The 18859-nt window shown below is 38.7% G+C and overlaps 1 protein-coding gene across 2 annotated transcripts; it reads right to left on the reverse strand.

The window, feature by feature from the left end:
* Nucleotides 1-6006: 6006 nt before the first annotated feature.
* On the reverse strand, nucleotides 6007-16741 carry LOC117431365 (zinc finger protein 501-like). Of its 2 annotated transcripts, XM_034052218.3 has the most exons (4): nucleotides 16468-16741; nucleotides 16188-16352; nucleotides 8549-8798; nucleotides 6007-8094 (listed from the first exon to the last, which is right to left on the reverse strand). In XM_034052218.3, the coding sequence occupies exons 3-4, from the start codon at nucleotides 8769-8771 to the stop codon at nucleotides 6818-6820; spliced, it is 1500 nt and encodes a 499-aa protein (XP_033908109.2). In that variant the 5' UTR covers nucleotides 8772-8798; nucleotides 16188-16352; nucleotides 16468-16741; the 3' UTR covers nucleotides 6007-6817. The 2 variants fall into 2 exon arrangements, with proteins under 2 accessions (XP_033908109.2, XP_033908108.2); XM_034052217.3 differs by lacking the exon at nucleotides 16188-16352.
* Nucleotides 16742-18859: the final 2118 nt, after the last annotated feature.

An 18859-nucleotide genomic window follows, 5' to 3' on the forward strand; every position in this document is an offset into this window, starting at 1 on the left:
ATTCCTCAAAACTCAGCACTCAAACAAGAAGGAGACTTGTGAGAGAAGCCACAGAGAGGCCAACAATCACTTTGAAGGAGCTACAGAGTTCAGTGGCTGGGAGTGGAGTAATGGTGCACCAGTCAACCATATCAAGAGCTCTGCATAACACTGGCCTGTATGGGAGGGTGGCAAGAAAGAAGCCGTTACTCAAAAAGTACCATCTGAAAGCACGTCTGGAGTTTGCCAGAAAGCATGAGAGTGACCCAGCTGCGATGTGGGAAAAGGTTTTGTGGTCAGATGAGACCAAGATAGAGCTTTTTGGCCAAAACTCAAAGCGCTATGTGTGGTGCAAACCTAACACTGCCCATGCCTCAAGACACACCATCCCTACAGTGAAGTATGGTGGTGGCATTCATATCAGCAGGAACTGGGCATCTTGTTAAAATTGAAGGAAGAATGGATGGAGCAAAATACAGGGAAATACTGCAAGAGAACCTGCTTCAGTCCGCTAAAAAACTGCAGCTTGGGAGGAAATTCACCTTTCAGCAGGCAAGGCCAAAGCAACATTGGAGTGGCTCAAGAACAAAAAGTGGCCTACAGTGGCCCAGTCAAAGTCTTGATCTCAATCCCATTGAGAATCTGTGGCACTATTTGAAAATTGCGGTCCACAAGCGTCATCCAACCAACCTGAACAACCTGGAGCAAATCTGCCAAGAAGAATGGGCCAAAATCACTCCGACACTGTGTGCAAAGCTGGTACATACTTACCCCAAAAGACTTAAAGCTGTTATTGCAGCGAAAGGTGGCTCTACCAAATATTAATGTGTGGGGGTTGAATACTTATGCAAGCAAGATATTTCAGTTTTTTATTTTTCTTAAAATATTTCCCAACCAAAACCAATGTCACCTTACAATAATTGATTTTGAGTTTCAGTGTTTTAAAATAAAATATCAAACAGAACGAAATTTCAGTTTACCATTTGTAATTCAGTAATATGAGAGAATTGGTCAGGGGTCTGAATACCTTTGTAAGGCACTGTGTATATATATATATATATATATATATATATATATATATATATATATATATATATATATATATATTATTGCACTGCCAATTATAGCCTTGCTAGATCTGTCCCAATGTCTCTCATTAAATAGTCTACTAGTAGACCATTAAACTTACTGTAAGAATACTACCCCTCAAATACGCCTATATCCAGTAGAGATCATTCTAGTTCAAAGAAACAGGCACACTAATGACTGGCTAATGAATGACCGATTTAGCTAACATGTTTATCAACAATCATTTGCTGCACTTCTGGCCTACAGTCAAGAGTTCATTTATTTTGTTTATACAACATTGTTTTTATTGGTCTTGATTTTTAAAAAATCGTTTTTATTTGTTAAAAAATGAAGCCTCAAACATTCTTTCATTTTTTGGAAAGAAAAGTCTCTGAGTCTTCAGTAAGTACCAGTTTGGAGTCTGAAGATTCTGAAAGCAGATTTGGCGGTTGCGAATTGGTGGATTGGAAACGACCCTCAATTTCAGACGCCGGAGACATCAGCTCCTGATCTAAACTTGCGGCCTGATATTTGGAACCAGAAAAAGTGGGAAGAATTTAAGGTGAAGTACCCCTGGTTGGACTGCAAGGACATAAAGCTTGGTGGGTACGCGTTAATATTGTGAATTCACAAGACAGAGTTGAGTAAATGATCAAACCTTCAAATATATATATATATATATTATACAAAGTGTTAAGCACTGCGTTTGATATTTTATAAAAAGCTAACATGCGTTTGTTGTGTGTGTCAGCAATCCCAGTCACTGGTGTCCAATTATTCTGACAAATGAGCCTTGTGTTAGTCTCAATGCAGAATAGCTGTTGGTTTGCTGAATGCACAGCCATTGTGCAGTGGATACTGACAACATGGATTTTATGGATTATCATAGTTGAAAAAGATTGTATAACTTTAGTGTTTATTTTAAAAAGATGGTCTGGTATGAGGTACATTTTCACAGTACAAAAGACTGAGTTAGGTGATACTTGTGTCGCTGCTAGTTTAGCGTGTGTTGTGAATAAACCATGCCAACTCGATCATAAATCCTCAAGAAACAGGGCCGGTGTCACGGAAAAGGTACGCCTCTGTAACCCGCCCCCCCGGTGAATCTATTCTGAAACGGAGTCTCCCCTCAAGAAACAAACTCGCCCCCCAGCCACAAAATAAATTCACCCCCTTTATAAAATGTCCTCTATCACATGAAACGCAGGTGGTAATAAATTGATCTGTACCTGTTTGCTTATATTATATGAACTGTACCCTGTTTCTTACACTTGAAGAGACAATGAAGATTTTAACTGTAGGTTTATTTCAACAGGGTACAGCTCTGGACTTTAGATAATTGTTAATTTTCTAAAGTGAATCCTTTTGCCTTATATGTTGTCTGGACTGCAGTGCTGCCAATACAACTGGTGTCTGGAAATAACAAGGCATATCTCTTTCTAATGAGTGGTGCAACTATCATGTTGAAGCATCTTGCAATGAAAGTAGAGAGATAAAATTGTCGTCCCTCAGGATTAAAATTAAGAAGCATGTGGATTCCAAAGCTCAAGGTATAGCACAGAAAATGTTACAGGAACTCAATAGAGTAAACATGGGAAACATTTTAAATAAACAATACAGTTCAACAGGCATTGTCAATCATATTGCAATGGAGATGTGCCTTATCTTCATGTAAGTTGGCTGTGCTAATTGATGAGGCTAGCACTATCAGCAGAAAAACTGCCATGACAGTCACTCAAAGCATTTGTTGAGGGTCATATATTGATGTTCTTTGACCTTGTGGAAGTTGAAAATCAGAGAGCTGAGGGTATTATTTCAGCACTCCTTGAATGTTTATGGAATGCTGGATTCACTTACAGTTATCTTCAAGAAAACTGCATTACAGTTGTATCTGATGGGGCAGTGTTATGCTAGGCAGGAACTCTGGTGTGAGATTGTGTGAGAAGATTGTGTTTGAAACACCCAAAACTCTTCACGTGGCACAGTTGCTATTGATGAGGTCACCACTGTCAACCATTTCAGTCTTTATGGAAAAGCTCCATAATATTTACAGCCAGTCAATCAAAAATGAACATGAGCTCAATGAAGCAGCAGCAGAAGTAGGGTCCCAAATCCTACACATTGGACGAATCTTGGATGTACACTGAGTGGCTAGTAGTTGTTGGACTGTACGAGCTGTATGGGTGTCATTTGGGGCCCTTTTATAAGCATTTTGAAAATGCTTCTTCTGAAACAGCAAGGAAAGGTAAACGTATAGGAGTTTAGCAAGTCCTGAATTCCTGTGACCTAGTCCTGATGTATGTGCTCTACGAGCTGGCTAATTTGTCTCAGGAGGTTCAGGCTCATTCTAGGACCTTTCCCAGGGCTAAACATTTAGTGAAACAGACTAAATGTGTTAGCCTCCTTCCAGGACTCGCCAAGGGACAAATATGAGGAGGCTTTGAAAGCCAAAGACTTGGGAGAATTCAGATTAATAACTCTGAAGCTAAAGTTAAATTGTATTAATGTTGGGCAGCTTCTTCAGAGTCCTGTTAACAATATGGAAAAGCACCTTTCATGTGGCGAGGACATCTTCGCAGATCTCAGCATCTTGGATTCAAGTAGATGGCCATCAAATCCAAGCATTCTCCATGGTGGGGGACAAGTGAGAAGACAGTGCAGACGCTTCTGTTTGAGTACAGAACAAGCTAGTAATGGAATGCGAGACTATGCAGAAAACCCTAACAGTGAACCTGAGGACTTGAAATCTCTTCTGCTCTGTATGCAGGCTTTTCCATGTAGCGCTGCTGAGTGTGAAAAAGGTTTTAGACAGCAGCTGTCTGTGCCAAATATTGCCAGTTTGATAATGATTAATTTGAATGGACCCCCCACTGCACTATTTGAACCAAAAAAGTACCTCAGCTCATGGCTGCAAAAGCACTGTCAATGACACAAGATCTAGGCAGTGCAAAGCCCACCCTTTTGATACCTCTCATGACGATAAAAAGGCCTTGTGGCACCTGCTATAATGTTTGGTGTAATGTAATGTAAATAATGTATTGTTTGGTTGCTTTATATATAAATAGGCTTGCTACTTTTTTATTTTAATCTGTAAAGCTTGTTAAACGTCGAGTTCAACAAATAAATTTACATAGGATAAACGTCGGTAAAACCACTTGCAATTTTTTATTTTATTACCAAAAATAATCATTTATAAATCATCTCGTTTATGTAGTTTGTAGTTTTTATACTTGCTGTCTGTCCCGTCTCCGTTCTGCTCTGAATGGCTAGGGGTTGCTGTCAGTCATCTCAGTGGTCCCTTAGTAGGCTACTGTAGTTTCAGTGTCAGTCATTTCATCCTGTGCTGACAGATCTCGTTGACTGAAGCAGCGCTAGAATGCTCTCATTTGTTTAAATGACTGTCAATCATCAAGACCTGCACCGACTGTGCACTTTCATTTGCCAGCTACAGCGCCTGTCATTCAAAGCGCCTACTTTTAAATTAACGGGTTATGGTGTAGGTAAGCTTTTGCTATAGGAATATGGTGACAGTTATTAGTTTGGTGTGCAAGAGGAAAACACTTAAATGAGTATTGTGCACAATCCCCTAACTGACGGCTGAAGTCTCCATGGCAGGACGAAGCGGGCCCGTCTGCCTTGCCTTCCAGTGACTCTGAGTCCAGCTGTGCTGAAGCAGGAGAGGGGTGGACCTCAGACTCCGAATAATAAGTGCAAGTTAGTTCTGTTCAACTATCTAATGTTTCTTTTCTGTGCATATTATTTTTACTCGTAAATGTATGCTATAAAAGTCTGTGTAATACACTTTTATATGCTACATTTATGGTTTATTTGATCATTTTTTAAAATTTGTGTAGGATCTTTCTTTACAAGGTATAGCTCCACTGTGACCAAACATTACTTCAATTAGAATGTTGGTACCATAGTTTTGTTGCATGTTGAATACGATAAAGGGGTTTCGCTAAATGAGAAAATGGCATAAAAAGTATTTTCTTTTTAAAAGCATAAAAGTTGAAAAATAAAGATAGAAAAAAACGGTAAATTCTTTCTAAAATAAATGTCTATTAATTGTCGATTTGGCAAAAAAAAAAAAAAATAATAATAATAATAATAATAATAATAATAATAGTAGCAAGCCTATATATAGTTAAAAAATATTGACAATAAGTGTGCTAGATATGGCAGGGACTTAAATCCCATTCCTGCCAAATCCATGTGTGGAATGTGGCTGGAACTTGATTGATTGATTGATGGTCAATTAAGCCACAGGCACATAGTTTAAAAAGGAGATGGAAAGCCAGTTTTGTTCTTTTGTTCCATCAAGCTTTGAAGCCTGTGTGTACATCCAGGGTGAGTGAACCAAATATGTGACCACAGTGTGTTTAACCAGGGTTCTAGTTATTAGAATAGGGAAAAGCTTAGGGGATGTAAATTCACTGTTTTAGTGGGAGCAGCGCAAAAGCCAACTGTGTGGTGAACTTTTATTTTCTAGCTGTGTTTTTCCCCAGTATTTCTAGACTTTTTTCTATTTATTACACTGTGTTTGTGTATGTTCTCCTGCACTAGGGTTATCATAGCTGGTATCCTGGTGGCAGGCACCTTTTACTGCAACTTGTAAATAAAACCTGGACGTCTGTGTGCCGTTTTCAATTGCATTCCTCTGTCTCTCTCTGATCATTCAGCGGATGCCCACAATTGACATAGCAGGTAACAAAACCCCTTTTTACAGTGCTGAATAACAACTATTGGGATGGGGGGCAACATTGGGCTTCAGCTATTTTTTTTAAAAAAAGGTTTTCCAGAGTTCTGACATTTATAATGTCTTTATTTTGTTTGCCTTGGAGACTCTTTAGTTTGTGCTATTTACAAAACCAAAATCATTCTTAAAACAGTGTTGTCACTGTCCCTGTGGAACTGAGTGCCAGAAATTCATTTTAATAGCTTTCATTTTTGCCCCTGATGTCCTCCAAACCCAATTAAAAAAAAAAAAAAAATGAAACAATGGTCAACCTAAGTTCCTACTATGCCACTGCCTGGCCTCGAGCACCACTGTGCCTCGAGTACCATTGGGCATGCGGTTTTATTCACTGTTTTGTTTTTTTCCTGGGAGGTTTTTTTTTTATGCAAAGCATAGAAAGGTTTTTCATTTTCATGCTAAATGTGCCAGTGGCCTTGGTTGGCACAGACTTCCAACTATCATACTACTTGGCATACTTGGGTTCCAGATGAGATATTTTAGATATTGCCTTCTTGGTACAAAGCTGTATTCTGGGATTCAACCTGATTTTTTGTATAGTAAAAATAAACTGTTCCACTGCTACATTTGTTTTACTTTTAACACTCTGAAGGCAACATTTGAGAAACAGACTTCATACACTGACAGTGATGGTCTGTTTGGACTTGTTGAGATATTTAAAGATATATTCACCTCATTTATTAAAATATGTAACATGTGAACATTGTGACAGTGCTTACAACTTGCACTAATCCTACACCAAGGGTTTCAGAACTACCTTGACATAAGTATATTTAAATGAGCAGGTATTAGATGCTAAATTAATTGTAATTATATATTAAACTACAGCTGCTTGAAGAACTCCTATGAGTGTGATTGGTTCAGGGATATGATTGTTTAAACTGGTCATCTGGTCATTTTAATAACATACCAAAAACAAGCAAGGTTTTTCAACCCAGGACTGGGTGCAGGACTAGTGCAAGTTTCCATGTGATCTTAAAAGAACAAGATTTAGGTGCTCATCAGGTCCACTCTCTTTCAAACCTGGCAAGAGTGCGTCTTCAGCTTGTAGGAGTATGTGAAGCTCTCTCCGCAGGCAGCACAGTGATATGGCCTCTCTCCAGTGTGGGTTCTCTGATGGGTTTTCAAGGCAGCTAACCATCCAAAATTCTTGCCACACTCAGAGCAGTGAAAGGGGGTCTCTCCCGTGTGAATGCGCTGGTGTGCCTTGAGGTTCCCCTTGTTCTTGAAGCTCTTGCCACACTCGGGGCATCGGAACGGAGTCTCTCCTGTGTGGATCCTCAGATGCGCTTTGAGGTTGCCCAGCTGGCTGAAGCTCTTGCCACACTCCGTGCAGTGGTACGGGGTCTCGCCTGTGTGGGTGCGTTGGTGCCTTTTCAGATTCTCCAGCTGACTAAAGCTCTTCTCACAGAAGCTGCACCAATAAGGGGTCTCTCCAGTGTGACTTCGCTGGTGCAGCTTGAGGGAGCCCAGCTGACTGAAGCTCTTCTCGCACTCAGTGCAGTGATACGGTGTCTCGCCCGTGTGGATTCGCTGGTGCCTCTGCAGGTTCCCAGACTGCCTGAAACTCTTGCCACAGTCAGTACAGATATAGAGGGTGCCTCCTGCGTGGACACGTTCATGGTCGTGGAGGCTCTTCAGATCCCTGAAACTCTTCCCACACTCCGAACAGTGGTAGCAAGCCTCAACTGCATGAATCTCCTGATGTTTCTTAAGAGTCCGTGACTGTCTGAAACTCTTTCCACACCCTGTACAGTGATAGGGGGCTGCCCTTTCATGACTTTTCAGATGCAGTTTTAAGGACCCAAACTGACTGAAACGCTTCCCACATGGAGTGCAGGCGTACGAGGTGGTGCCTGTATGAATGCGATGGTGGACTTTAAGAGCTCCTTTGTGTTTGAAACTCTGGGTACATTTAATACAGTGATACCTGGTCTCTCCCGTTTCGGTGATCTCACTAAAGCTCTGACTGTGCTCGCGCAGCATCCTCTGGTGTTCTTCGAAGCTGTCTAGGCAGATGAAGCTCTTGCGGCAATCCGGACAGTGATGGAAAGCCTGGAAGTTCTCCATTGATTGGGATTGGACAACGCAGACAGAAGGCAGGAGCGTGGTGCTCACAATGGGCAATGCCACATCTACTTTGCATTGTATTAGGGGGTTTCTAGTTTTGTCTGTTCTCTCTTGTTTCAGTGAGTCGCATTGGTGTTTCAGCATCATGTGCTTTTCAAGTGCCTGCTGTCCCCTGCAGGAGGTGCCACAGTGGGGGTATTGACCAGATTCCTGGTCCAGATTTACTGCATTAGAGAAAAAGAAAGAAAGAAAGAAAGAAAGAAAGAAAGAAAGAAAAAGTTAAGTTAATGCTTAACAATTACTCACTTTTCATGATAGTTTAGACATTACTTTATCTAATATTCTTTGTAATAGCTCAGTTGGATTTATGTCATGAAACTTGTTGATTTGTTGAAACACTACTGTTAAGATTAATGAGAAAATGTAAGCCTACAGTACCATGGACTAAAGAATTACTGCATATTTTATACCAAAAAAAATAAAAATCTATAAATGTTATGTCAATCTTCCTCAGCTTTTTATATTTTAAAACATAAATTACAATAAACAGTTTGGCTAACAATGCAGCCATAAGTAGACAAGACACTGAGATGAAGTTGGACTTGAAGGACTAGTCTAGACACAAAGACTGCAACATTGCTTTATCCAATACAGCTATAGTATTTTTTTTCACTGTACCTGTGCTGCTGGTGTTCGCAGACATGTGTCTTTCTAACACGGCGTGAGGGTTTTCCAAATCATCCTCAATACAGGCTGACTCTGGTTCAGAAAGGTCCTCTAATTCCTGGCTGCAGCCCTGGCACGGGGACCCGTCCTCATCCTCAATGGATGGCGATTCTGTATACTCAGGATCAAGGACTTCCTCTTTAATCTGAACCGTTTCAACTTCGGATTCCTCCATTGGGTCAAGATAAGCGGGTTTCTTCACCTGTTGATGGTACGAAAGGGAATGTTTAAAGATATTGTGCAGCTACACACACAGCCTGAATGCGGTTGTCAATTCACCTTTTGCTCTTAATACAGTTTAAGTACACACACAGTTCAGTTGCAAAAAGCAAAGACAACCACACTAGTCATTCCTGTTCAGAGTAAGCAGCAAGTTCTCTTATTAATTCAGTTCAGTTACTTACTGTGTGTGTGTGTGTGTATTAAAACTGCTCTAAAACAACTGCAGTTGGTGCTCGGTGGATTTCTGCGCAAGTGATGATGTCATTGTTTATTAGACATTTCTGTGTGATAAACATGGCTAAAAAAATAATAAATAAATTATATATATATATATAATCACCCGACATCCATTCAACACAATTATAGTCTGTAATGTGAGGGCAGCATGAGAGTAGGGGGCAGTAAAAGCTGCAGGGAAGCAATGTGGTGGTAGCGTGAGCTTGCGTGAATCACGTTACAATCACACTGCAAGTACTATACTAGCAGGATCCTCCACTGAAGGTTCACATTAAAGACATGGCATCATTTTCTCCATCTTTATTTCTATACAGCACAAACATGTTAATTTGCCATGGATACAAAACTTAAATATGTGAAACATAATAGTATAATTAAAAACGAGAACAACGAGAACAACCCCCCCCCCCCCCCCCCAACCAAAAAAACAAAACTGGTGTATAGCCAATGAACACTAGAAAAACGCTGGAAATGGTTGTTGTAGGAAGAATTATCAAGGAAATAAATGATGTTATATAGTCTGTAAACTTTATCAAAGCGAGTTCAGTAATACAGTACAAAAGAAAGTTAATTAGTCTCAAAATAATCGGTACATTGAGTTTAGCAATGGATACTATTCAATTAATATTTCAGCTTCAATGTGTCATTTATATACTCAAATAGCATGAATAAAACATGTAAATAAGAGAACTGTTTGAAAATATAATGTCAGGACAATTACTTAAATACAAACTCAATAAATTCTAATTAACAGGATATTACGAAATCGCAATCAGTTGTTAGCAATCTTTTGTTTAATTATATATATGTATATATATATATTTTAGCTCAAAGAGCCAGCTGGTAGCTAAGCTAGTTTTCTTGGATTTCAAACAAAATACAATAATAGTTTTTACTTTAAAACTAAATAAACAAGCCTGCTGTGTAATTAATATATATATACTGTATACACACAAACAGCAGAACTCGGTTTATCCGCGTGCTTGGGCCAACAAGTTCACTGATGTATGAAATCTGCAGATAAATGGAGGTGTCATTGCGTGTGACGAAAATGCATGAATAAAATACAGTAACTAGTAATGTAAACCAAATGAGTGCTTACTTTAAATGTATGCAATATATTACAAAGACAGACAAATGTTTTAAAATGAGTTTACTTTGACAGTGTTACTCCTGGCAAAATCTTTTCAAAATGTGACACACCTCCAACCCCTTTTCCCTAAGTTTTTTCTGTTACCTAAAAAAATTAATAATAAATTAATTAATAAAGAGCCCATCAGAGCTCACAATTTTCCTACAAACTAAATCATGTATGTCTAGCAGCTATAAATATCACAAGGTATTATCACCATTTATTCCTCGCCTTAATATTAAATAATGGTAGCTAAGCTAGTTTTCTGGGATTTCAAACAAAATACAATAATAGTTTTTACTTTAAAACTAAATAAACAAGCCTGCTGTGTAATTTTATCTTACATTTGAACAAAATACCAACAGAAGTGTTTTGTTTTTTTTCGTAACAGCTTTTTTAAACAATTCACTGCTGCAAGTCATTCTTTTGAACCTTGAGAAAGTCCATCGTAGTCTTTTGTTTCAGTGAGGCAAAATAGGTTTGCTGGGCTTTAAGTAACTGCCCCAGGAGAACTAATTTTACAGAATCGGCATCCTATTGCTGTTCATACCAAGAAATTAATCTTGCATCTGTAGCACTGCTGTCTTCGCGTCTACTCGACAGGTTTTAGACTGACGCATATGTCTTTGTGTGCATGTGCATTGCGGACATTAACGTCTACATTGACAATAATGTACAGTATTTCAGAAATCAAACTCGTTGGGAGCCACGGATAATTGAAGTCGCAGATGAACGGGGTGCAGATAAATGAGGTTCTATTGTATCCCTTAATTAGAATTCACGGCACCTAAACTTAGCACCCATTATATTTGTTCTTATTGATTCTATGTTTATTCTAGCACCAATTTCAATTAAGTAGATCGCTTCAATTATTATATTATTTTTTTGCAGTACAGGGACTCATGGCCACACCCTGTTACTTTAAAACTGTTACTCTCTGCTTATATATGCATTACATTACTACATATAGATTCTGTTACATCTTTCAGCTGAACTGGGAATACTCCATTTTTGTCTTGCAGAGTCAAAGCAGGGTATGATTCAACGTCTGTGGTTCCACTTGCGTCAGAGGACAACTTGCAGTATATAGGACCTTTCCTCTTTCTTCGATGGCGGTCCAGTTCTCTTTCCGTCCCTTCTGTATTATTTAAGTTTCTCACAATTTTAACCACATTCTGGGGTGTTCCTGTTGAACATGGCGAGGAGCTGAATCGGTTAGGCTGTTGTCCGCTGCTCTCGTCTTTCCTGACTTGATAAATGTTTAAAGCATGCTCCCTCTTCTCTGACTTATTCACTGCTTGATGTTTATAAGCAGCGTTGCAGCTCAAGATGTTATGTCTGCTCTTTCCTTTTCCTGACTCTAAAACTCAATGGAACAAAGAACAGCTTCTCCCTCAATTTCAATTATTCTCTTTGCAACATCCGACCTTGAGAACCAGATGCATCCTTATTCATTCAGAGGCTATTCCAGGCTCAAGAATTTGGGATGTTACTATGTTACTGTGGTGAGCAGGGGTATATTTCTTTCCAAGCTACACTGTTACAAACTCCTCAACTTTATTTCTAATGCTAGGTAATTACAACCAAGTTTAACTCTTTTAATACTCTTATGGTCCTACAATGTTGACCACCCCTTTCCCATTAAAAAATAAAACCTACTAAAAAAAAAAAGTCCCTCCTTCCTGACTTGGATCTGTCATTAATTCATTCTGAATACTTTAAACCCACCCCAATGTAAGGATTTTTGCCTATGTATTGCCCTGGCCTTGTAGGGAGCGACTGGCTTTTCAGAACTTAGAGTGCAGCTGTGACCTCGGGACAGATAACACTTTTGTTTTCGCATAAACTGTTTCTGCTAATAAGCTGTTTTGAGCCTATGTACAAACCATAATCAAACCAATTGAAATACACTATTGGAACACGTAGGTTTTTTCTGATAAACACACACCTTCTGTGGGGTACTGTACTTACACTTCCCATTTAAAATGGTAAAGAAATCATTTAAACTGTTTGTAAACATTGTGTGATTTTCCTGTCTTTAATGTACGCTCCATTAGCAATGGTCTCCCGCTTTATGAAAGATACTAATAATGTACGTGTTTAAAAAAAACTAATACTGGTAATTATGTACGTGTTCACTCAGGGTCGGTCATATACTGCAGCGTAAGGTATCAGAAAAATTCTACTGCATAAAAAAACTAGTAGCAAATGAGGTGTTTTGGGTAGCAACATGCTACCAAATATACGGTAACCTCGAGCCTTGATATAGCCTACAGTATATATTAAAATCACTACACAACATTTTCAGGAAGTTGGGTATTGCAGACCTGGTTCACATATTTAGCCACGCACTATATTAATCTCACATACACACAGAGCTCTTTTTCATTTGCTGTTTTTTGAAAACTGTCATGCAAATTCTGCTGACATGGTAAATAAGTGCAAGGTATTTTTGTCATTTGTAGCGAATATGAACATCTGATTTTTGTATCCGAATACATGTAAAAAAATATTTGTTTGAATATTCGGATATTTGTAAATTCTTCTAAACAGTAAACTTGTTGTCCCTCACACAAATCTTGTTATCCGGGGCATCGGGCGATACAAATTGCACACCCCTGATTACTACACCTCAAGATTTGTCAACGTAAATTACTCGGCTACATACGAAGAAGATGATATGAACAGTTTTACTGTTTGCTGTAAATATACACCGCAGGAGACCTACAGACATATTTGGAATACAGTGTACAATGGGTTTGCTTATTTATTTCAGTAGCCTAATATGTTATTATTGCAGACATTTAGGAGGTAATATCCAAGGTAATATTAACAGGCTTTTATATGCAAGGGTTGGCTGTCCTAAAGAGTGAGATTCACAGCCCCAAAGAGAGATTCAAGGCCAAAGACAGACTTTCCAGGTGGTATGTTAGGTCACTGCATAAGACAGGGACTCTCATCTTTGGTCCTTGGTCCTTGGTTTAATATTGCATATGAAACACTTCAATCAGCTAAATTAATTAACATTTAACCCTCAGTAATACAGTAATAAGGTACAGTTTGCAGGCACATGCTATGTAAAAACAGAATTTGATTTATATTTTCCCAGGAAAATTGGCAGCTTTAACTTAAATAATATGCATAATAAGAAACTTGTGTACTTACTGTTCACAAGCCACTTCTCTCACGCTATTTTTAAGAACATATTCTGTGGTAGAAAGGTATAATCCTTATTCAGCTGTATTTTGTTTATGATGCAGAAGCAAAACCGAACATGCAAGACAATTGTTTTGTTCAGCATTGGGACAAATACGCAGCTTCAATTAAAATGTATTTTCTATTCACGTCACAGAATTTATAAATGACAGTATAGAAACTACCATGCAAATGAAACCACTGCATTAATGAAGTGTGGAATAAAAACACGCGTTATTATACTTTCTTCAAATTAGTGTTCAAACTATTTTCTTATAGGGATCAGCTTTTTGCACAAAATCTCACCCAGAGTTTATATTGCGAAATCTGACCTAGAGTTTATGCACATGTGCAATTGTTTTAAATGTGGCGTTCTATAAGTTAGAAATGTACTTTTAAAGTTTGCCATCCGACATCACAGTTAGCAAAAGCATCAAGTACAGTAAATACTGTCACTTGCAGCGCTTGGTGCTGATACGATCACTGATGGGTTGAAAACAAGCACGCCGCCCTTGCACATTATTGCTTAGTGCCAAATTGGTTGAAACGCTAAATGCAAGCACCCGCACGGCAATACAATTGGCTGAACAGTTGCTCCTCTCTCCTTTCGTGGACACGTAGTCTCCATGGTTACCACAGTACACAAGCTTAGTTAAGCCCCCTGCCTGAGGCTCCGGATCTGTATTGTTGTCTCTTAAAGCGCCTGAGTAAAAATATTTAAAATCTTTATATATATATATATATATATATATATATATATATATATACACACATACACACACTATATACTATACTGCACTGACAATGCGTGAGATAATCTTAGGAATGTGTGTGGGCGTGAGATAGCATGCTAATGTGTGAATCTCACGCCCAATGCGGGAGACTTGACATGTCGATGAACATACAGATTAACTTACTTTCTACCTTCACTACTACTGTTCTATTTTTTTCTCTTCTTTCTACTAACTTCCTGTTTCATTAAATAAAAGGACTACCCTCAAACAATAAGCAGTTATAAATGTGTGGCTCTGTCTACTGGCCCAGGCAAAATAATAATATTAAAGAGGACCTGTGGATCAGCCTGCTGCTGGCTCTCCTTGAGATCGGCACTCATATTAGATGCTAAATCACCTAATTCTGCAAATTGTTGCTCAATAACAGGAATAGCTGCCACAGGATCAAGAAGGGATATCATTTACTAACATTTCATTCGCACCATGATCACGATTCCCAAGTGGAAGTTGATGAGGATGTTCCGGTAAACAGAAACACACAATTGAGGCTGAAGTATCTATATAGCTGTATACTCTCTGCAATGGAAGGTTTCAAGCTTCTACCTGAATGTAGTCAAAACTAGTTGGTATCGCAAAGGGGTTACATTACTTTTTTCGCCAGGCAGCCATTCAGCAGCTGAATTCCGGTACAAAGCTGCAGTCTCAGGAAATGTTTTCATTCAAATCTTTTTTGCGATAATAATAATAATAATAATAATTATTATTATTATTATTATTTGCATTGGCTTTTTATGACGTCTGTGCTGTACTGTTACTCCTTAGGCTATCTATACTAAAGCACATTGTCAGGAAAAAGCACAAAACACTGCCTGAAAGTTCACTGTGCTTCATCGAAATGAAGCTGCATTGTGCCACCTCTGTATCAGTATCTGCCATCTGCCAAGGAGCAGAGACAAGCACAGGGAAGAGTTGCGTGAATACTCGGAATCCGTCTGGCATCAAACTATAAAGATCACGTTTTATTCGATTTACTGTATGCAGAAAAGAAAGCAGCACAGTGCTCCCTAAAGCTATTGTCGAGGTTCTGAACCTGTGAACAGCGTCACTGCTGCTAGGAACGGAAGATTACGTTTCATTTCATCAACGCTTCACCTTTAGGGTTAAAGACTTTTAAACTTGAACATCATTTGGAATTTTTATATGAGTGTATGTGTGTCGCGGTGTTTTTTAAATAAAGTTGCTGAGAGGGAAGTCCCTTCAATTTATATTTAATTACATTATTTTCGGTGAGTTCTTAATATAGTAAGTCATTTGAAGTCTTTTCTATTTGATTAATCTACACGTACACAATAGCGAAAGCACTAACGCACCGGCCTCTCTGTCATTTGCCAGACCTGCCAGATGTCTGTTGAAGTAACCCATAATTAATATTTATTTTTGTATACTGCTGCAGTTGTGTTCTTATAAAAACTGGACACAACTGCAAAACCGGGACGATTTAACAATTTTATTGTTTCTGAAAACTGGGACAATCACAGTTTTCCTAGGACGTCTGGTAACACAAGAGTACCTTCCTTGCAATTGGGAAGCAGTGTACACACAAGTAGTATTTCGACACAACATACCAAAAAGTACAAAGTCCATTGAAATGTAGTTCTGGTAGCGGTGTGGTATCATACCTTACCATAAATATGCAATTAAGTTGCTTTTAGTACTGGCGAGTCAAAACTTGATTTAAATACAAAAAATAAACTTTATTGTAGCCTACACACAGGTGGTGCTATGACATTTTAATGTGCACAGGAGTGATGTCAATAGTTTTTTGTACAATAAATTATTATTTAAGCAGGCGCTTAAAGCTCAAATAAATTGAGTTTTCCAAACGTGTCGCCCCATTTTGGGTCGAGTCGTTTTAATATTTGACACTTGCTACATCACTATAACTAGGCTAACGGGGGATAATTACAATAGCCATGAAGCAGGCAAATAATGGTTTTATTTGAGAAGCTTTAACCTTGACAAAAATGCAAACAAACATATATTGTCTGGACGTCCTTTATGTCTGACTTACATATCCCGTTTTAATTTAAGCTGGGGGGGGAAGACAACAAACAGCGGAATGGTGCGGCGCCATTTGGTGAACCTGAAAATCCGTGCGGTTGCACTGGCCTGCGTGTGTGTCTGTGTAGGTAGCCGGGTGCAGTTGCGGGCGTCGAGGCCTGGCTAACAATGTAATCTGACAATAGAACAAAAACAGCGCAGATGAAAAGCAATAACAAATTGTATAACAGTAAATTACATGCAAAACGCAGCCCTCTTTACTGCGTGTATAAAAGTATTGTTTTTCCTACCTCTCTCCGCGGGCTCTGTGTGTTGCCGTGCTCGTGTTATTTGTTTATTTCTGGCTCTGCTGTCTGAGCTGAGCGCCGTACCTTCGAATCAACACCACTTCATTTAATACTCGTACTTTTAAACAGCCAGGTGCAATAAGAACAAACGTCCTATACATTAGGCATATCATTCATATACTCTTAATACTGAACACGCAAGCTGCTGTGCCCATTATCCTGCCCCAATTCTTGTGTATGTATGGTTAATGTAATGTAATGTAACTAATGGCAGCTAAACCACAGTAAGTATTGATATTACCGCCACCTAGTGCTCTGCTACGGGGAATATTTTATGCCACAATTATAAATAAATACATGTATATATTCGACATGTATTTATTTATTTCGACATGTATTTATTTATTTATTTTCGACATTATTATTTATTTATTTATTTAATATTTAAATAACATCTGTCTAATAAATAACCCATCCAACTTTTACTATGTACGAAATTTAGTCCACTTGATGTGTCTAACTAGTGGATTACGCAGGTTTAGTTAATTTGATTGGACTAAAATTAGTACACCAGCTAATCCTGGTTGCAGTGTACCAAATCAGATTCGTGATTATCCTGTTGAAGTGGATACATTTAGTACGGTGAAGGATAAGACTTAGGCCCTGTCCACACTATCCCTTTAAACAGTAGTTGCCTTTAAACTGTCTTAAAAGTGCTACATTTGGACATTACAAATACTGAGTTTTTATCTTTAAAAAAAATCTTGGGAATTCTTTGGAGTTTATTTTACAAATATTAAAAGATCGGTAACATCGGTAAAAAAAAAAAAAAAAGTTTTTAATTGAAACATCTAAAAATCGCAGGAAAAAAAATTCTCAGTATACACACTTTACATATGGAATACATAGCAGTTCTGGTTTATGATTAGTTTAATGTCCCTCTCTGTCATGTATGATGAAGAGTCTGTGTAAGTCCAGGCCACATTTTCCCAAGTTAGCTGGTACTTTATTTATGTTTTTGTAATATATATTAAATCTTAAATGTATGTGCGGTTTTTGGCTGGTTTAATAAACACAATTTGGCTACTTTTTGGTGGGCCCCCAGTTGTCAGAGACATGAGAAAAACATGGACACACATTACAGCCCACCGGCACCTCATTCCTCTCCCACCAAATAATACCTTAACATACACGTTTTTACCCTGCAAATTTACAATGTTATCCCCAGGGTACAGTGCCATAAGACAATTGCAAGGGCAGTTGTTCATTCCAATACCTGGGCCTCTGCACTGACTGATATATAGGAGGCTGTGTGGTCTGGTGGTTAAAGAAAAGAGCTTGTAACCAAGAGGTCCCCTGTTCACATCCTGGCACACTCGCTATGTGACCTTGAGCAAGTCACTTAACCTCCTCGTGCTCTGTCTTTCGGGTGAGATGTTGTTGTAAGTTACTATGCAGCTGATGTACATTTTACACACCCTAGTCTCTGTAAGTCACCTTGGATCAATCAATCTTTATTTTATATAGTTCCTTTCATAGTGGAGCACCATCACAAAGTGCTTTACAAGATGCAGTAAGAACAAGAAAATCCACTCTCAAGAATTGAGATTCTTATGTTGAGTTTTAGATCCTACTAAAGGAGTTCAGATTTGCTAGTGTTGAGCTGAAGAAAATTGGCAGACATCCAGGCCTTGATGTCTTGAATGCAAGCTGAGAGCCAGGCCATGGCAGAGGGACATCCAGGGTCGAGTTTTAAGTAGAGCTGGGTGTCGTCAGCATAGGAGTGAAACATGAGGCAGTGGATAAAGGCGTCTGCTACATAAACAAATAATAATACAAAGCAACTTAAACCTGTGTTTATTGCCAGTCGTAGGGTGCACTTTTGCTCTGTTTTTCGTCAGCATTTTTAGTAAAAAACATTGTTAGCCTTATTAAACTTTAGTACTGTATTTTGTAATAGAAGCTCCAAATGTTCTCTTTATTGCATCACAAAGACGACTGAATCAGACAATTGTGTGGAAATCAGGAAATGTGTGACTTGACTGCAAACATTTTAAATATGCGCCGGTTATCAGGGAATGAGACTCCGATTCGTGCACCATCAGAAGTGGCACGTAGGGAATCGGACACTGATTTTTTGGTTCCTAATGTCTATTCAATGGCATGGTACAGAAATACTATTTTGATTTCCATACGGAAAAGAGATCGCTGAGCTGAGCTCTTGGCTTGTCACCACCAGATCAAGACCCTGTCATGGCCAGCCCAATCTCCAGACCTGAACCCCATTGAAAACCTCTGGAATGTGATCAAGAGGAAGATGAATGGTCACAAGCCATCAAACAAAGCCGAGCTGCTTGAATTTTTGCGCCAGGAGTGGCATTAAGTCACCCAACAT

Source organism: Acipenser ruthenus, chromosome 22, assembly GCF_902713425.1.
Source record: "Acipenser ruthenus chromosome 22, fAciRut3.2 maternal haplotype, whole genome shotgun sequence".
Lineage (NCBI taxonomy): Eukaryota > Metazoa > Chordata > Actinopteri > Acipenseriformes > Acipenseridae > Acipenser > Acipenser ruthenus.